A 20,541-nucleotide genomic window follows, 5' to 3' on the forward strand; every position below is an offset into this window, starting at 1 on the left:
CTGTCGTGGTGGTGTCACGGTAGATGCCATAGGATGGCTTGAGATGGGGCCAATGGACGAAGGAGGATCCGAAGGAGGGATGTCGCGGTGTTGACCACGCACGAAGGATAGAACACACGGTGTTTACCCAGGTTCGGAGCCTTCTTGATGAGGTAAAGCTCCTACTCCTGTCTTGTTGTATTATCCGAGATATGGAGGGCTACAATAGTACTCCTTGAGCTGTATCCAGAAGAGGAAGGAGAAGGAGAACTCCTAAAATGTCTAAGTGAGGAACCCCTCTCATAGGACGGGTGGATCTTTTATTTATAGGCCAAAGGTGTCACACTGACATGTGGACCAAAAGCAAACCCTACCTACCACCGAACCCGCCGGGTACGCCAATGGTCCCCTCCGGATTGTCCGGGAGGGGACAATGCAGCTTTGTACTTTACGTATTGCCAGACGGCACGCACTGTAGCATTGCCCCGGCCTTTGTCATCTGTCCTTCTACGACGCATCACTGTGCAGTCGCCCGGCACAGCGACTGCTTTTCGGAAGCTGCTTTACTTTGCGCCATATGATCAGGATAGGACCGTTGGTTGGCGCATTCCGGCCTTAGCCAAGATCAGATAATTTGTGCTTATCCTGCAACCACATAAAACAAAATAAACATGCCGGCATACCATGCCGGTACACTTTTGATATGCCAGCCGGTTATTAAGTTGGCTTTGAAGATGCCGGCGTGCTTGCTTACACCGGCTTTGCTCTCGCTATCCCGGTTAATACGTGTCGTCATGACCCTATCCAGGGTCATCCCCCGATACCGGAGCAGAAAAATCATTATTTTGGCTGTTGTCATTGGCTATAGCCCACGTTTTTTAGGTCTCCGGCCGAGTATCCGTTCTCGTGACCCCTGTACACGGTTTCGGGCAGTTTCGGGCTGATGCAAAAAAATCACGGCTTCGAGCAGTTTCAGGCCGGTGCCAATTTTCCGAGGTCATTTCCCCAATTCCCCTGTACACGGCTTCGAGCAGTTTCGAGTCCTTACAGAAAAATCATCGCTTTGGCCGTTTTCGAGAGGTATGACCTTTTTTGTTGTTCCTAGGACGATTTTCCAAGGTCATGACACCCAGTACACGATTTCGAGATGAGTTATGCATACCCTACACAGTTTTGTGTTTATGTACTTCATCCAACAAAGGATATCTCAACTTTGACTAAATTGGAATGCATCTATACACTAAGTCTTTCTAGATACATCCAAATTTTGACAAACTTAAAACATCTTTTGTTAGACGGAGGAAATAGTAAGAAATATCAGTTTTTAGGTGTTTTTGTGCGCAGTACAAGGTTTTCATGTACTTTGACAATTTCATGGTTACCGGCAGATTGAGACACCAAAAATTTCTCCTGTTTTCTAAATTATGGCAAACGGCAGAACATGGTTGGGGGAGTGGATGTACCATCCCACAACCTGAATTGAAGTCCTCACCGATGCAAATTTAGTTTCCTATTACTATAGGGTCTCCCTTACTCAGCTTGGAGAAATTAAATGCTAAAATCATAGCGTTCCAAGACAGACAAAGCGTGGGGAAATCATACCAGTCCCACAAAATCGCTGCGTCTTCTGGCTGTTCTTTGTTGGAGAACCCTTTTGCTATCTCTCCACGTGTTATCTATATCACTATCACAGCGTAGGAGTCTTACTAAATCTACCTTAATCTGGGATTTCACTCGTGGGTTACTCCTACGCTTATTACCCTCCAATATCTCTGATTCGTCACAAGATGCTGGAGGAGTGTGAGGTCCTGCTTCGGTGCTTGATCTGAAGACATGGGGGAAAACGAGTCATACGAAAGAAAAGCAAATGCACTTCTACTAATCAGCAGATTCCCAACATCCTTTGCTCAAACTATCCTAGCATAAAACTTACCAATACGTTACTCCAAGCAAGCACATCAAGCGGCCAATGCGTTACTCAAGGAACTGGTAAATTAAAACGAATATGCATACCTATCTTCCTCGCTAGCGGACCGTGGAAGCAGTATAAACCCATCACCGTTATTAGGACAGCAAGCAGGACAATAGAATGTTTCTGGAGGGGGTCCACACAAATTGATGCAATCAAAATGGTACCACTCATCACACTGATCGCATGCGATCATGGCCCTGTTATCATATGGCTTACGGCAAATGCAATAAAGAATGCTCCGGTCTCTGAGTAACTGCAATGAAACTTGGTTGGTGAGGAAAGAAACAACAAACTGCTCGTAATGAGATCCAGAATTAGCATATATACCTTTAGTTCCTTCTCGACATGCACAGATAGTTTTTTCCCTTCCATAATAAGCTCATATACAAGATCAAGTGGAAGCTCACCACAATCAAACGCAACCTGCATCACAGTATAATCTTAAAGGTTTCTGTGGTTCCATTTCCATCTTAACAAACCAAATAGCAAATGAAACTATCATTTCACCTTTTCTGCTTTGGCCAGCCACTGCTGACTGGCTTCCTTTATTTTACATATCTCCAATTTGAAGAAATCTTCACCAGATATCTCTAAATTAGAACCCTAATGGCATCAATGCATTAAAGAATACATCAGGCTGCTTGAATTTCAATTTAAATTGCCATTGAAGAAAAATTAAGATGTAGCATTAGGTAATGCAGTAAGCCTAAGGGCATCCCCAGTGTATATGGACAATTTGACCATAAGCTGGGACCCAGAAATAAAATCAAAAGCTTATGACAATGTACTCAATGTATGTGGTCACATGGTCCATAAGGTGGGTCCTACATGGACCTACATGTCATTCATGGAGGCAACTAAGCCTTTTGTCCCAACCAAGTTGGGGTAGGCTAGATATGAAACCTAAACAGAAATTTGTGGAGAATAAAAGTAAACACAAAAACAAAGAAATAATTAAGGTTCAGACACATGGATTGCGGATTTCCATACAGCCCTATCGGAAGCCAGATCTCTCGACGAAGAATATTCAACATTCGGTTTCTGGCTTTTCAATAACACATTTGCATAGCACGCTGTTAATTTAGATTTAATATAACAGCGCCACGAAGCATGTTACATATTTTCGGTACTACAGTTATGTGGAGTCCATAAATCTCCATGTTGACACCGCTGCAGTCTTTTGAACTATTTGCCTGTGCCGAAATGATTTCGTATTTGACTGGAAAAAACTTCAATCTTTTATGCAGATGCTATTTTGTGTTTCAACTGGTTGCAACTGTGGACTTCACTACATCATTCGCAACACAGAAGCAGATGGAAGTTGGGGTCAAGCCCTTGGAGTGGCTTTATGTCCTGATTTGGATGGCGGCTATAATAGGCTACTGTCATGTTGAATTGATATGGCGTGGTATATTATGTTTATTTTTGGAGCTTGCAATCATAGTTACGACACTAATAAATATTGGTTGTGTGGCCGAAGACAATATATCTCCCATTTTCTAAAAAACAGAACTTCCATATTTGCTTTCAGTGACAAAGCCATTCCAGGAATCAAGAGATCATGACCTATTATCAGAATCAGAATTAACTATAAGATGAATGGTTCATCACACCAGGTATAGGATCAATCTTGAAATGCCATATAAGTATGTAACACAAATCTACGAGACCTGATTTAAAACTGTCATTCCATCCACATCTCAGTTTCCCCGAGTGGTATCACTATGATTGCCAAAGCACCTATATTCAGGAGGAATGATTGCCGAAGCACCTGATATGGTGTAGCCATGTATGTAGTAAACCCCACATCATGGATGCTCCATCCATTACCGATCACCAAATAAATGTTCTAACTAGAGGATTTTATAGTTTAAATCAATTATATTACCTCTTTATCAAGGCGCATGACATGTTGGATTGATATCTTCATTCCACCACACGAGATTTTATGAATCTGTTTCTTCCACGAATATCTTCTCAATACCAACTCAATGTTGCGGTTCACTTCCTGATCATATAAGCCAGCAGCTGTTGTTGCCTACAACAAACAAAAATGAACATATCATGCACTTGTTTATTTCTTCTTACATATTCATCACTTCAAGTCCAGAGCATCTAAATTACATCAACATTTGTTTCGAATGGAACCAAGACTGCCAAGGATCACCTTTAGAGCAACCAGAAGAGGCTTGCACATGACCCTAAGATCTTTTCCGTCGTAAGAATCAGCATCATGCAAAATTTGCATCAGATGGGACTTAAAATCACAACCCTTCTTGACAATCTCTCCCAACAAATCCAACTCCTCGATTCTAGAAACGTTCGGGCAAATCCTAGTAAGCCAAGGTGAGGAACATAAGTTTCAATGAAATAAAATTATTGAAATTACCCTGCGTAGAAACCCTTTGTGAAACTGCGGAGTTCAGCAAGTGCACTAAGAGCAGGACGGTTCCCTTTAGACATCTGTAACATTTGCATCTGTATCAGATTATAACATCAATCATCGCCTTAATCAAATTTATCAAAACTGTTAATTACCTGTTCTCGTATTCCTTTTTCTAAAAGATCCCCGCTTTCTAAAGAGAAGCAAAATGGGCAAATATATTCACGAGACGTTCGTTTAGAAGCAAGCAGTGGTTCCACACAAGAGCTGTGGTATCTGTACAATAGATCATTCAATAAACAGATGAAAGAGAAAATGCACAGAAGGTAAAACATGAGAGGCAATATCAAGACGACATAGTTAGATTGAACTAGTTGGTTCTTTCACTTAATACTAGCATCACATATTTGAAACAAAAATTCCCTTTTTAACACAATGATTTGAGCATAAAAATATCTTGCTGTCACGTTGCATTTGGAGAATCCATCCCATGGACCATAATGATTTATGTGCACACAAATAATCAAATCATCCTACAAGCATGATATGCAGAAGCACAATATTATGTGGTTGACACTTGACACAAACATGAAAAACAAATCAAAGCACCTAAAACTTACTGGTGTTGACATATTATACATGTAGAGGTTACATCACCTCCCATATCATATGAACAGATGACACAGAACCCATTCTTCTTCCAATCCTCAGCATATAACAAAGAAGCATTGTCCAGTGATCTGCTGATCTGAAAACAGGAATGTCAAAAGTTAAGTGTTCGCCAAGAAATAGAACAAAACAACAAACCTTGGTACTTCAAACAAAAACTAACCTGTAAAAGCATGGAGCGCGATGAACCATTGACATTGCCATCAGGATACAGAGTAGAGCGGCATTTATTGAACCACCCATCGATCTTTTTAATACCAAGAACAACCATATCCATTTCACAACAATCAAATGCAACAGACTGGCCACTGTCCTATAAAGGTTCGTATCATGAAAGTTAGCAGAAGATATTCAACATGAGTATTCGATATCCCATGAATATGTAAGGAAGAATGGGGAATTTAGTTATGAAGCTCACTGTGCTGCATATCTCATGAATCCAAATTTTCGCAAGAATTACACAAATAAATATCGTGAGGTATCCAGTGAAAACCCCAATTCAGTGCAAACTTGCAAACTATCGTTGTAGGCCATCGGATCAAGGATGTACGTTTCAGATCAAAGTGACACACTTTTGTCAAGCTAACATGTAAGGGAAAGGAATTATGTGCAAAATTGTGTTTAAGTGTCTGATCAGATTCCCACCTTTGATCTGAACCGCACGTTCTTGATCCGATGGCCTACATCGATAGTTTGCAAGTTTGCACTGAATGCGGATTTTCACTGGATACATCGCCAATAAACATGAAGACAAGAAATAGCTATACTGCAGAAACATTTGCAATGTAATCATATGAATGCTACTAAGTTAACAAAAGCGCAATGAATAAGAAATGCAGCATATAGATAGTCATAATATGAATGACTTACTCTAAGCCTTACTAGTCCAGCCCAAGATTGGTGATCAGGTAACGTAAAGAAGGCATTACATTGCTGTGTCCATGACCTGAGAGGAAGGAATACTCATTGAATGATAAAATTATGGACCTGAAATGCAACTTGATCACTTAAAATATTACTTGAGCACATAAAGCATTGTGCGCGCACAAAGCAGCTTGAGGAAAAAGTGAACAAGGCGAAAGAAGATAGTCTAGAACTCTAGTACAATCTGTTAATCTTTTCCAAGATATCTGTACTAGTATATTCCAGCTTCAATATGGTAGCAAGACCTGGTTATTCATATCTATCCCCATGAACAACACTGAGAAGTTCAGCATAACGATTCTGGATACAGGTCACTTACTTATGTTTGTTTATAGCATCCTCAAGCTTGGTAGTCATCATAGAATAAGGTACAGCAATTTCCTGTGACAAGCAAAAATAAAATGGCAACAGGTGAACAAATGTATGGAAAATGTGAAAGATAAATCAGCTTAAATCAGTTCTGAAAACTTGCCTGATGTTCTGCTAAAATGTTTTCAACCTTTTCCAATTTAGGTTTTACAGACTTCCCAGAATTACGAAGCAAAACAAGAGCTTTTCTTAGCCAAGATAATCCACTCATCAACAATGTAACTAAAGGGCAGTTTGACAAAGGGGCAGGCAGGTGGACAGCTTCTTCAATTGCTCTATCAACATCCTGAGACATTAAATTTAGATTTTTACGCGAGATGATCAAAACTGTTTATGCTCCTGCAACTTCAGCTGCACACTTGAGACATACATAGTGGAATAGAAAACCATCTAGTTAGATGGCACAGGAGGACCCTCTAGTTAAACAGTAAACAATAAGAAGTTTCAATCTACACCTGAAGAATTAAAATCCAATGGTCAGTTAGGATCAGCAAGGACATGCATGTCAAAAGGACAACTGACTGGCAACTATGGTTTATTATCAATGGCTGAACTAGAATGAAGATGACCGCCACACAAATCAGAAGAAAGACAGATTCACAACTATGGTATGTTATCTTCAATAGTGAAACCAAAAGTCAGATGAAAAAGATCATGGGGTGAGGGAATTGGACATAGGAGTGTCACTAAAACAATAGAAGCAAAGGTATACAATAGAGAGCATATTAAACAGACCTACAGTACCCGAGTACCTGACTGTAGATAGAACAACTAATTAAAATGACAGATGCAGCGAGCGACAGTTAAGACTGTGATAGCATGTGAACAACATGTTACCTCTAACAAGGGAATCCCGCAGCAGAAAGACAGTGCTCTCAACATCCATTCAAGAGCCAGCAAAAAATCTTTCAGTTCATTTAGAAGCTTTAACTCAAAACCTAGAGATAGTCCACTTTCTATTTCCCCACTGACTTTATTTCGCAGCTCCTCCAAGTTTCTTTCAAGTGGGTCAACTGTAGAGCCAATCACATTAAAATGCAGTAGGGTTCTTAAATTGCTCAACAGAGTTAGCGAATTACGTTCCCACTCTTCGACATCACTGAGAACAGAATTAAGTGCTGAAGTGTCGAGAATGACTTTCATATTTCCAGGCTGACAGATTAAATCCTGTGATATGAAGAAGCAAGGTTATCAAGTAAGTATGCCCGCTGAAAACAATTTCTCATGGGTAGCCATATCGAACGAACCTTCAAGTCATCAACTTTAAGAAAAACACCATATCCAAGTTTATCACATCTAGGTCTCAGATAGGCCTGACATTTGTCCATCCACAACTTAGCAGCAATAACCTCTGCTTTCATATCACGCTCAGACAGAAGTATAGCTTTTATGTCCTCTGAGCACCTGAAATTGGAACATTAAGTATTAAAAATAGTCTGTAGCATAAGAATAGAACTCTTCATGACGACTAGTACCGTATATGATCTTCAAACTCAGAGAGAGAAGCTGATTTCTCCAGCATACGTCGAGACTTCTCTTCCCAAGCGGTGGCATTTTTTAGCAGCTTGGACAGATCAACAAATAGTTGTTCCTCTTCAATAGTTAATCTGGCAGACTTGTAATAGTAAGGCAGAGCAAAATAGTTATCCAATACAATATTTAGAAACTGGTGAATCAATTGCACTTACATGGAGGCTTGTATTAGAATTTCTTTAACAAATTCCAGCGAAGTATGTGTTGCAAGAGCCTGTTACATACTCAGATGTTATGTTATTGATCTACTTAAGCGTGCATTAAAGAAATAATATCCACCCTAACAATGGTGTTGAAACTTGAAAATACAATACAACAATTCATGGAGACAAAGATAACAGAAAATTACAACTAGGCTCTGATACTGGAAATAAGAGATGAATTATGACACTCGTTACTACTCAGATAGCACAATAGATCAGCTTTATAGAACTACTCAGATAGCACAATAGATCAGCGTTGAAGAAAATTCATGCTTTTTGTGACAGGAATAAGATGTTCTGTGACTAGGATCCAACAACAGAAGCATGACAAAATTGAAAGGGCTCCATTTCAGCTATCACAAACAATGATATTCAGCTATTTAAAAACGTCAAGAAATTAATGGGTTTCAAGTTTCAACTCAAGTAAAAAATATGTATGCTGGCATTAAGTTATACCAATAAACATCTATGTTTCAGTTGCTTTATAGTGAAAACAATTATATTGTCCGCTCATCAGCAAGAGTTACATAATCCAAATTCTGCAGGAGTCAAATGTTGGTTTAATAGCGCGATAAGAAGGTGTCTGCCAAAGTGAAAGTAGGCAACTAATTCACATTACAAGAGTTCTTACTCAAGCTCTAGAAACATACCTCGGATGCTTGCTTCCTGCAAAAGGATTTCCTCAGTTCTTTCTCAACAATTGGTAGTTCGTCAACTGAGTAGAAAAATACCTCTTGTGAACATGGGGGAAGATAATGAAACATTTCAAATACATCTTGAAGTATTTTGAAAGCATACCTTTTACCCTCAGTGATTTCCCATCCTTCAGAATGCCTGTTAACTCCTCAACAACGTTGTGATAGTCATTCCTTTCAAAAAGTTTTCCGAGTATGTTATTGACATGACTCGCCCAGGAGGAAGCATCTGAATGATGTTGCTTAAGAAGGTTCAGCTCTGGAATGCTAAACTTTGTACCATCGTACGCAAGGAGGAAACTCTCCAGCTCCTGGAGCATTTACAACAAAGGAATAACACATCTACATTCCTTCAAAAGAGATATAGCGGAAGAAAGGAATAGGACTGCCAACCTTTAGAACAGGGGAGTATTGGAGGAATGATTGACACCGCATTCTCAATGATTCAGCTTCATTCCACAGCTTTGAAACAAGATCAATTTCTGGAACTAGAACTCGAAGTTGTACCATCTATCAATGTTTTAAACATATAAACAGCAAGTGAGTCAGAATGAACTTCAAAGGGGAAGTTGACAGCCAAAATTTCTGGAAAAACACACCTCTATTTTCAGAGTATTCAGGAAATCTGAGTCAATGAGGCCCTGTTTATTCTGTTCAAGGAAAGCACGTGCTTTCTTCAACCAAGACTACAGCACAAGTGAAATACAAAACATTCCAGAAGTTCAGAAACTCGATATGTTAAAAACTGAATTCTGATTAGAATGGGAGGAGAAAATATCACTAGCATATAAGAAAATCAAAAAATTCATTACTCAACATAGTCCATACCTTCGAAAAAGAAATCTCATAAGACAATGTTGATGTTTCTGTTAGCTCAACAGGGAATTCTGAAGCTCGAGAATACAGCGTTTCCAAGCGCTCAACCTAAACATGGCAATGCGGAAACGTTGTTAGCACAATTATGAAATGGTAGGTGGAAAAATCTAAGGTTGCAATAGAATTCATTTTCTTAAAAAGCAATATAAATATGTTGTGTCCCACAAAAGATGTTTCCAGATTATACTTATTATCTTACAGAAGTACTATAGGTTTAGTTATGAACAAATACAGTTGTGGAAATGTTATTACCGTTGAGAGGGATGATAATGCAATGTTTATTTCACTTATCATCATTTTTCCTTTCTCGGCATAGGCCTGCAACAGGGGGAAATCATAACAACAGATCAAATTTTAGGGTCATAGGATAAGAACTCCAATGCCCCAATAGTAGCTGATTATACATACCTGCAGCTGCGCAAGACTAGGCTCACAGGATGGTTTACATCTTACAGCAACTAATTCTTCGATTTCCACGTAATTTACTTTCTCTGAAGACTTCTCCTTAGAGAGCAAACATTCATCAATTCTGGAAAGGCAATTTCTAACACACAGAGCCCAGTTCTTAGCCTCAGTTAATTTAAGTGTCATATTCCGGACCTAAGAAATCATAGTATCACAGTAAATACAAGTCAGTCAATTGTTTTAAAAATTCTAGGAACTCATAGCATGTTCAGTACAATAAAACGTACAGAATCCATGTCATGGTCACCCCACAGAAATTGTTCAGCAGCTTCTAAGGCAGTGGAATATGCAGTATCCAGAAAAGGCATATGGAGAATATGATCAGCTTTTGAAAGCCAATCCTCAGCAAGTTGTGCATATGATATATACTGATCTTTGACCTGGAGACAGGTAGATAAGGACCCATCGAAAGCAAGAGAAGGAAAAGAAACAAACATAATCGAGGTGGTCTTCCATAACACAAAATTATGGCATATGGTGGCATAATTTCTTGTTCACTGTATCAGATGCCATGAAATCATGAGAAGACGAACCATTGAGACATTGATAATACCATGTAAAAAGGAAGCAAATCACTCTATGCGTACTCTTGTCTAATGGACAACTAAATGCAAATACTCAAAAAAAAAGAGATAACTAAATTGACACATGGTGTGTAGTAGTCCATATCAAACCTGTTTAGATGGCACGGGACCAGTATTAAGCAAGAAGAGGCTCTGCTTAATATTCTCCCCAGAGAGACTAGCCTTGACCTCGCAAGCTAAATCACCCAACTCTGCAAGGGTGTGGCGGTAAAGTAAGCGATGCTTCTCTGGACTGCATTCACAAAGGTGCTTCCAGTGCTGGGAAAGAAAGGAATTGTTCTTAACAAACATGGCTTAAACCAATTTTATGAAAGCACTATCAGTGCCACTGCATAAGATAACATCCTCTTCAAAGATGTTCTTTTGCTTCCACACAGCAGCTAAAATATGATATTCACACCCGAGTTTCACAGTAAATGGAACAACCCATAAAGATGGCATGGGGTTAACAATTGACTAAGCAAAATAATGCCATAAGAAAGACAAACCTCAAGGCAAACGTAAGAAGAAGGCCTACAGTTACAGGAAACCGCTGAAAGATACAGGTACTGTCGGCATATAATGCACATAGGATCCTGCATAACGAAATTTGGAGATGGTTCAAAATACATCGAAAAAAATTTCCATGACTGGGAACGAAGCCATGAAGGACTAACAGAAGAAGTACCTCTTCACTTCCAATAAAGTTGGGGTTACTCCTTGGCGGCATTAAACTGGATTTGACAATCCCATTAATCCATAGCTCCCCTCGGCATTTTTTCTCTTTCACAAATAGCCTCTCTACTTCTCCTTTTAAGTACGGAAGAGATTCATTCTCCACACCATTCTGCACATAGAAGGATCAACAAATGTAAACATAGGCCAGCTAGCACTGTGCACAAGTTATAGTTACTGCTTACTACAATATACCATTATGTACCAAAGCACAACAATTCAATGCAAAACCTTTTTTGGGGAAAGCTGTAGTGCAGGCTCCGAAAGTACCTAATATATTATTAATAGGAAGAAAATGTGCCAGAAGAGATCTGATGCAAAACTGGATTGCTAACAGTGTCATAATTATGCAGTAGTTAAAAAAAGAAAAATCCACAATAAAGTACTCCCTCCGATCCGTAATAAGTGTCGGGGATTTAGTACAAAGTTGCATAATAAGTGTCGGGGATTTAGTACAAAGTTAAACTTTGTACTAAACTAAATGCACGACACTTACTATGGATCGGAGGGAGTGATACAATTCAGTAACTATAAACAAAGACTGCCGACATTACCAGAACCGGAACCATTAAATCATTCATTGCTTGACAGGATAAATTGTAAGCTAGTCCATCAATGGTTCAGTCAAAGGTAAAAAGGTTGCTGCAGCTCTGGACCACCGATACGGCCAGACCCGTCGATTGGCCAACGTGCTGACACGCAGGGATACATATGTCCCCAAGTATTCCCTGATTTCTGATCATTATTTTTACAGGAAAAAAGGAGGGATGCAGCTAGAATACGTGACTCACATGTTTGTGATATGGTGGAAGGGGATCAAGATGGCCCAAGGCCCAAAGGCACATAAAAAATAAGCTAACCTGCAGGGGCACACCGCGCACAGAAGGGAGCACTCGAGGCTCGACCCGCAGGCATCGCTAGGCGCCAGTCGCCGGACGCCGCTCAACTGCTCTGTGGCCATGCTGTGGTACAGCCAATCCTCTCCGCCCTCCGGCATCCAGCCTCGGGCAGGCAGCCCCTCTGGCTACTTCTCTCTTCTACTTCACCGAATCCCTTTTCTCTTTTTGTTTGCTATTGCCAACCGCCAATGTGCTTTTCCTTTTTATACCCATTAGCCACTTAGGCTAGCTGTCTACCGCTGCTAATGTATTTCTTAATTTCATCTCAGTATTCATGTCTTACACTTATTCTTTATACATGGCATTTTTTTTAGCTATTTTCTATGTATACTCGCCGTATCCCTGTATGACTGTTTTTGGAAAATCATGTCCCGTGTCCCCACATTCATATCCCCGTGTCCGTGTCTGTGTCCCCGTATTGGTGCAACGTAGGTAAGCAGCATCACATAGTCAGTGTTGATTACACATTTGATAATATGTATGCTGCAGTGAAAGAAACAACAAATCTTGTATCGCTCTGCTACAGTGGCTCATTGTACCCTATAGCCGTCTGCTTCACATATTAGCCACCTTAAAGCGAAAATTCCACAAAATGTTACTTTTTGGGCCAAACACAAGCAGAAAAAAGAAATTGCATTTTAAATAATTACAAGGTTAATTGTCAAGATTTGTCACATATGCTAACAACTGAATGTTGAACAGTCTTCTGTAAGCTAACTAGCTAAACTAAGAACTGACGACAAAATTTGCTGAGGATTGCTGACCAATGGCAAAAGAAAACTAAGCTAGCACAATAATCACACAAAACTAATCAGAACGTGAGACAGCAAATAACTAATAGATATTCTCTAACCTTCGCGACGACATACAAAAGCTCTTCATGGGACAAAACAGGTGCCTTACGGTACATACGATATAGTTCAGCTCCAATTCCACCATGAGGTAGCCAATCAGCAGGAGCAAAATTAACAGCCTCGGCACAGTTTAAACCTGAATTGCAAGGTGTGTCTCAAATTTTGAGTAACATCATAACTGAAAGAGAAATGATTATGGAGTATGGCCTGTATTACCTAAATTGAAACCACCATGGAATGATCTGGGAAAAGTAATCACGAAGTTGCCAGGTTCCTAGAGAAAAACAGCAAAAAAAAACAAGTTTTATCCACTAGAAGTTGATGTACATCCAATTTCCATAGCTAGCAAATACTCCCTTAGTCCACAAATAAGTGTACATACGCAGGTTTCAAGAAAATTACAGCATGAGATAGAAAATGTATTAGGAAGGTGCCAACCACCATCTCTCTTCTCTTTAATTCTCCCACCTCCAATGAGCTAAGTGCATGAAGAAATGTCATTGGTTTTGATTTCCGTGTAATGAGAGATAAGCAATTTTTCTTAGTCTAACAGAAAAATACACTATTTTGTGGACAAATTTTAAACCTAAACGTACACTAATTTGTGGACGGAGGGAGTATGATGGAAGTAGTGTGCAAGTACTTATGCAATTATACAACTAGTAATGCTGACAATAACCAGTCAAAATGGCATAGCAGGAACATCCATATCACGAAATGATGTCATCGTCATAAATAACATCAGTAGATATGTTTGAATGTTTGTCTGCCTGAAAACAGAGTCTCTACTAACCTGCATCACACTATAAACAGGAACACCATTTGCTCGTAAAACCGATGGATTCAGCATAGTGACGAGGTGAAAAAGTAGGTCAGGTTGTGCATCAAATAGATCAGGTAAAGCATTGCGCATAACCTGTGGGAGTATACAATGTCAAACACTCAAATTACACATAAGAAGGCACAAATGTTACCTAAGCCCATGTATTTATATAAAACTCATCATCATGAGCTGCAGCCCCTTCTGGAGGAAAACTAAAAGGCATGGTCAACTATATTCTGTGTCTCACTGTTCCACCATGCAGATGCGAATATCAGTCTTTTGTTCTTTCTGCAGAACTGTGACGCACTTACGTAACCATTTAACAGGATTGTCGGAAAGATTGGAGACTGAAAGAATAGCTAAACAGCAATTTTTGCTAAGGAGCATTTTACTATTTCTTAAAAATATAACCAAAAAGGGGGTAACTAAACAATTAAGCATATAGGTTATACATGACCAGCTGTATGTTGTGCATGTGCTACGCAAGATAAACGAACTACATAATCAAATAATGAAAAAAGAATGTTTGAAATAAATACATAGTAACAACAAAGTATGTTCATGACTATTATCAACTTTGCTTCCATGGTATAAATGTGCGTGAATAATTAAATCCTAGAAACGACTCAATCTTTCAAGTGAAAAAATATGGAAAGATTTACTGCAACTCCTTTGTAGCTCAAAGTAGTTAAGCAATTACAATAACACTTGCTACAAGTAGTAACAAGAGAATAACTCCACTTCCCAATCCCCACTACAGCAAATATGAAATGTTATGAAGGTGTTAAAAACAGAATGCAATGTACTGCTACGAGTGTAAACGATATTTGCACATACTAACTTTAAGTTAATATCAGATTTGTGTGAAACTGAGATACAAATATCATGCCGTAAAATACCATACCTGCTCAAAAGCATTTGCTTCTGCCCCAGGTACCCCATACCAACATTTTGGCTCTCCCCTGAAACACATATCACACATTTTACTTCAAGCTGAATGACCGCCGGCTCAAAATTCAACATGATTCAGGTAGGGTTTTCTTACCAATGTAAATAATTAATTGAATAAAAACAATGGTCCTCAACATGCCAACAAAATGACGAAAATAACATCCCTATGTAGAGCCAAGGGACCATTACACCAGCAATTTTATCCTGCACAGTTCGAAGAACTGAGCCTGGCAGGTTTGGAAAATTGTTGAGATTCCATGGGCTCTTGCAGTACTTCTGCCATAACTCTGGATCCACTGATGGCGGCACCAGATCACCAAGACGAGGAAATCCACTTCCATAAAGTGAAGTGTCCATGTCACTCCCATACATAACCTCCAGCTCCCCTGCCTTACCCTCCACAATCTCCCAAAACTGCTTCTCGACCTGAACACGGCTAGGATTCCTTTGCCCAAACCATCTCCTTCTCACCCTCTCATCAAATCGCTGGAAAGTATCAAGCAAGCAGGTCTTCCTCCTTTGGACAAATCCAAAACAATCCCTATCAGAGTTCATGCAGTCTGAGCAATACCAGTTCCCTGGAGGCACAGTGTCGAGCGGAGGTGATAAGCAATACAAATGCCACCCTTTATCGCAGCGATCACATAGCAGCATGGCGTCACCATGCAACCCGCTATTACACTGCTCACAGACCTGGTCCACTTGGTTAACCTCTGCGTCGAGCTTTCTCCTTTTACGCTTCCGAGCTCCCGAAGACGCTGCATTCTTCCCGATACTGTTACCTTGACGCTCACTACGAGCCATTCCGAAGGCTTTCTTGTGTATGGGATTCCTCCTCTTCCGGCTCCTAACACCAGAAACGTCTGCATCAATCGTTTCTGCAGAAACAGATTGGTTCCTCCCTTCATCCTGTGAACCAGAAACCGATGGTTGATCTCCGAGTTCCGCCTGCTTCACCTTCTTGTCATCCTGTCTGTTTGTGAACTTCTCGTAGTCGTAGAGATGCTCGTAGTACAGCTGAGCCAGCACGTGCTTGGCACACTCAGGCACATGCCTCGGCGCCTTGTCATCAACGAGGCGGACGACGTCGTCCCATCGCTTCCCCTCGCAGGTGCCATCGTAGCCGCCGAAGCGCTTGACGGCATGGAACAGGCGGCAGAGGTCCAGAGGGCGGCCGTCGGAGAGAGCAGGCGACTTGGACAGGCCCTTCTTGCGGCCTCGCCGTGGCGGTCCGCAGGCGGCGGCCTTGAGGAAGCGGGTGTAGTCGAGGAGGAAGGTATCCGGGTCAGCGGGGGCGGAGCGGGCGAGGAGGCGGTGGATGGGCTGCCTCTTGGTGGGGAAGGAGAGCGCGGAGACATCGAGGGCCTTGGGCGGCGACCAGGACGGCGGAGGCACGATGCGGCAGATGCCGTAGGGCTCGGCGAGCGGGCGAATGCGAGCGACGTAGGCGAGCGGATCGGCGAATTCCTCCTCCGTGGGGCGGAACACCGGCGCTTCGGGTACGAAGCCTCCGCCGCCGCTGGAGCCGGAGGGAGAGGTGGTGGTGGTGGCGGGCGGGAGGGGCCGGCCTTTGCCCATCGGCGGCGGCTGGGGCAACCTAGGGTTTCGGCGAGCAGATCGGATTGGGGAATTTTCTTTCGGGAAGGATGTTTTTCCAGAATAGACCACGCAGAGTTGGGGGCTTTGCCGAGAGAGCCGTTAGTTGTACCTTTTAGACTTCTGGCGCATTCCGTATTTCTTCCAGGGCCTCTTTGTGAATTCGAAAAGAAGAAAAAAGACCACTTGGCCCACTTCTGTCCTCTTGGCCCGTCTAAAAATAGCTTTCACCCGAGTCCATAAAAAAAATCGATTCAAGTTTCCTCTTGGTATAAAATTTCAAAATCACATGAAATGAAAAGAGGTCAGTTATTCATTAAAAAAAGACTCAAGTCTGCTTTTGGTATAAAACTTCAAAATCACATGAAATCAAACCGTACACTTTTGAAACCGTTTATTCTAAGGGAGGTCAGTTCCGTAGAAGCATGACCTTCCGCCGTATCTCGAGGGGAGGAGGAGGGCAGCGATAGCGACGGATCAAGATGAAGGGAGGGGAGGGATCACGCGTGAGAAGAGAGGTGACGCTGCGTGGTGAGGAAGGCGGCAGCTTCTCATGGGGAAGAGGAGGTGAGAGAAACGAGTGAGTGAGGGAGGAAAGAGGTGCCATGAGAGAAGAAAAAAGAAGAAGAGGAGGGGTGTGCGTGCGCAAAAGGAAAAATTCGTCACTAGAGAGGAAACTCGATCCATCTCGTCTAACAAAAACTTTCACTCGTCTATCCGAAAGAATTCATTCAAATCTTTCACGTGCTACGGAAACTTCGATATCGTAAGAAATCGAACCGTACACTTTTGAACTCTGGGGCTCGTCGCTAGCCGCCGCCGCCGCCATGCCGGGAATCTCTTCAATCCGGTTTGATTTGGGAGTCTTAGTGCTTCCACACTGTGCCAAAACCAAATCTGCCATGTCATCCTAATTTGGCACCGGTGTCATTTGAGAATTTTCTCTACAACGTAGCGGTGCCAAATTACCTAAAAAGTAGGTCCCACTTGGAAATAAAATAAAGCAAAACAACACCGCTTTCCCCTCCCCTGTTCTTTCCCATGTCTCTCGACCTCTCTCCGTCGGCTGATTCTTCTCCAAATTCCAGCCCAAATCACAAAGTCCTACTTCCAAAATCACAGCAAAGCAAAAGGCAAAAGAGAAATCCGTGCGTCCATGGCCTCCGGCCCGCGGCCAGCGCCGCCTCCGCCTACACGGCTATCCTTCGCGGGGGAGCCCTCTATTGAGGTCCTAGGGAAGCGCTGGTACCACCTGCTGCTGCCGGCCGCCGGGGGATCGCTCGAATCGGGCCACCTCGTAGTGTTTGCTGGTAGAGCTTGCCATCGCGCCTCCTGTCTTCATCGCTCCTCAATTTTTCTCTGTCTTTGTTGGTTCTTTGCCGGCGAGCAAGAGGTGGGAGACGGTCGTCGATCAATTTTTTTATTCTTCAGCCGGATTTAGCACCGGAGCAGCTACTTGCTCCGGTTCCAAAAAATTTAGATTTGGCATCGTCTCCACATTGTTGAAAAACGGTACCAAATGCCAAATAGCTATTTGGCACACATTTGTGGAGACCCTTCCCAAGTTAACCCTGGCCGATCGATCTCTAATGGATGGACGGACGGTCTGGATTAATCCCCGAGAAAGAAAGAAAAAGAAAGAACAGAACAGGGGCACCCTCGCTCGGTGCGTCGTGTGGTGACCGCTGAACCAGAAGCCGATACTCGCTCTCGGCGGCGATGGCCGCGGCGGCGACCAAGGGCGGCGCCGACGCCTGCCGGCGGGAGCAGGAGCGCGCCCGGAGGCCGAAGCCCTCTAGGGTGGCGGCGGACTTCGCCATGGGCGGCGCGGCGGCGGTGGTGGCCAAGACTGGGGCGGCGCCGGTGGAGCGCGTGAAGCTGCTGCTGCAGAACCAGGCGGAGATGCTGCGCCGCGGGGGTCTCACGCGGCCCTACAAGGGGATCGCCGACGCCTTCGCCCGCGTGCTCCGGGAGGAAGGCGCCGCCGCGCTCTGGCGGGGGAACCAGGCCAATGTCATCCGGTACTTCCCCACCCAGGTCTCTCATCTGCTCTGCTTCCTTTCCCCTTCCTTCGTTGATTCGTCCCGTTACATTCTACGGAGTACATTTCATCACTTGCTCTATTGATTGATTGGTTGAATCGAGATTGACATTCGTTCAGCCTTTAGCAGCAGCAGAAATTAACAGGCAACGCCTAATCATATATCTATGTATCCAGCAATGATAATCATGTTATAATATTCCCTCCGTCCAACAAAAGATGTCTCAACTTTGACCAAATTTGAATGCATGTCTAGATACATCTAAATTTTGACAAACTTGAGACATCTTTTGTTGGACGGAGGGAGTAGACGGATTTAGTCCTGTGATATGTTGACGGTGTCTTGCATGAGGCACACATATTTCTCTGTGGCCTCAAAAAGCTCTGCTTCCTTCAAAACAAGTTGCTCACAGCCATCAGGTCAGGTGTTGTCCTGTCTGTCTGGCTGATATCTTCCAACCTTTTCTCACCACAGAATATCATGTTCCTCCCTTTTACAAAGCTAAATTCTGAATCTAATGAAGATCGTTGTGGGAAACATCTATGCTTCTGATGGGGTGCTCTATATGCTGGAATTATAAAGAATAACTAATGTTTGCACAGTTTGCTACAGAAGAAGCTTCTGCTTCTGCTGCTGTTGCAATTATTTCCATGCTATAGCTAAGAGTGAGAACCACATTCTGTTTCATGTTGGAACTTACAAACATGACCCTCACATGTATATACATTCAACTATGTGAAGTCAGGAAGCAATGTTGTCATCACTGTAATGGACCCTCACTTGCGCCTCACTGTGCAGGCTTGCAACTTTGCATTCAAAGGCTACTTCAAGAGCTTATTTGGCTATGATAAGGAGAGAGACGGTAAGTGGAAATGGCTAGCTAGCAATGTAGCATGCGGCAGCGCTGCAGGAGCTACAACGTCGTCTCTGCTATACCATCTCGACTATGCACGAACTCGGCTAGCTACTGACGCGATTGAATCCCGGGGAAACAAACGTCAGTTCAGGGGGTTGCTGGATGTCTACAAGAAGACACTTGCGAGTGATGGTATTCCTGGATTGTATCGAGGCTTCAGTGTGTCTATTGTGGGCATCACTCTATACCGGGGTCTCTATTTTGGCATATATGACACCATGAAGCCTCTCGTCCTAGTAGGGCCATTGGAGGTAACGCCATTCTTGTGCCATATCACAGATAAGGTTCCCTGAAAATCAATCTGACACGCTTACTTTTATGGATGCTTTTGCAGGGAAATTTCCTGGCCAGTTTTGCTTTGGGCTGGGCAATAACTACATTCTCTGGGGCCTGCGCTTATCCATTCGACACAATCCGACGTAGGATGATGTTAACTTCAGGGCAACCATTTAAATACAGGAACGCCTTCCATGCCGTAAAACAGATAGTTTCCACCGAAGGGTTCTTCACACTATTCAGAGGTGTTGGTGCAAATATTCTCTCAGGAATGGCAGGAGCTGGAGTTCTTGCTGGGTACGACCAGCTTCAACGGTTTGCGGGCCAGCATGATTACAGATTTGGGAGCAAGATGAAAGGAGCATTGAAGTGATGTGCATAGATACACGTATGGGAAGAAGATTCGTTGGTTGTTAAGGCTGGGTTGGCCAAATGGGATGTAGGAGCTACAGACTAGCTTACAGAACAAAACTCTACTCCCTTCGATCTTAACAGTTACTGGGATGAATGAGTTGATCAAAAGAACATTTCCTGGAGGAGGTTCCCAGGACAGTCATGATGTAGTAAATGATTCTTGCTATACACGTTTTAAATAGATGTGATTCTTGAAGTGTAAATTGCCATAGACGCAGAAGTTGATGTCCCCATGTACACCATCACTGCAAACTGTAAATAGTACATGTGGAATTGCTATTACTGAAGGATATGATTCTTCTTTCTGTTGGGCATGACTCGGTGAGCAATTGATTTACCAACGGAAAACTGATTTAGAGTTCTAGATGTTGGTAGATTTTTCTATAAATAAGAAGTTTGACGTA

The 20,541-nt window shown here is 42.4% G+C and overlaps 2 protein-coding genes and 1 long non-coding RNA gene across 5 annotated transcripts; 2 read left to right on the forward strand and 1 right to left on the reverse strand.

Annotated features, from left to right (window-relative positions):
• The first annotated feature begins 921 nt into the window (after positions 1–921).
• On the forward strand, positions 922–3,471 carry LOC112268935. The gene is made up of 2 exons (XR_002960495.1): positions 922–1,059; positions 3,199–3,471. It is a non-coding gene; the product is annotated as an uncharacterized LOC112268935 (long non-coding RNA).
• Positions 1,342–16,540, reverse strand: LOC100829070 (lysine-specific demethylase 5C). 3 transcript variants are annotated; one of them, XM_010240909.3, is made up of 33 exons: positions 14,988–16,532; positions 14,847–14,904; positions 13,913–14,035; positions 13,336–13,393; positions 13,119–13,255; positions 11,320–11,478; positions 11,141–11,227; positions 10,743–10,910; positions 10,296–10,448; positions 10,012–10,203; positions 9,856–9,921; positions 9,556–9,651; positions 9,327–9,413; positions 9,121–9,237; positions 8,831–9,038; positions 8,683–8,747; positions 7,985–8,043; positions 7,772–7,903; positions 7,544–7,700; positions 7,134–7,463; positions 6,400–6,582; positions 6,247–6,308; positions 5,874–5,949; positions 5,167–5,316; positions 4,955–5,082; positions 4,490–4,610; positions 4,341–4,414; positions 4,119–4,263; positions 3,840–3,989; positions 2,459–2,554; positions 2,279–2,374; positions 1,993–2,204; positions 1,342–1,804 (listed from the first exon to the last, which is right to left on the reverse strand). In XM_010240909.3, exons 1-33 carry the CDS (start codon positions 16,469–16,471, stop codon positions 1,576–1,578), a joined length of 5,658 nt encoding a protein of 1,885 aa, XP_010239211.1. In that variant the 5' UTR covers positions 16,472–16,532; the 3' UTR covers positions 1,342–1,575. The 3 variants fall into 3 exon arrangements, with proteins under 3 accessions (XP_010239211.1, XP_024310981.1, XP_014752536.1); XM_024455213.1 differs by lacking the exons at positions 1,342–1,804; positions 1,993–2,204; positions 2,279–2,374; ... (2 more) ...; positions 4,119–4,263; positions 4,341–4,414 and having other exon boundaries at positions 4,511–4,610; positions 4,992–5,082; positions 14,988–16,540; XM_014897050.2 differs by lacking the exons at positions 1,342–1,804; positions 1,993–2,204; positions 2,279–2,374; ... (3 more) ...; positions 4,341–4,414; positions 4,490–4,610 and adding an exon at positions 4,648–4,867 and having other exon boundaries at positions 14,988–16,540.
• Positions 16,541–18,153: 1,613 nt separating this feature from the next.
• On the forward strand, positions 18,154–20,442 carry LOC100829369 (ADP,ATP carrier protein ER-ANT1). Its single transcript, XM_003563164.4, has 3 exons — positions 18,154–18,526; positions 19,330–19,698; positions 19,782–20,442. The coding sequence occupies exons 1-3, from the start codon at positions 18,209–18,211 to the stop codon at positions 20,094–20,096; spliced, it is 1,002 nt and encodes a 333-aa protein (XP_003563212.1). The 5' UTR covers positions 18,154–18,208; the 3' UTR covers positions 20,097–20,442.
• Positions 20,443–20,541: the final 99 nt, after the last annotated feature.

Source organism: Brachypodium distachyon, chromosome 1, assembly GCF_000005505.3.
Source record: "Brachypodium distachyon strain Bd21 chromosome 1, Brachypodium_distachyon_v3.0, whole genome shotgun sequence".
Classification (NCBI taxonomy): domain Eukaryota; kingdom Viridiplantae; phylum Streptophyta; class Magnoliopsida; order Poales; family Poaceae; genus Brachypodium; species Brachypodium distachyon.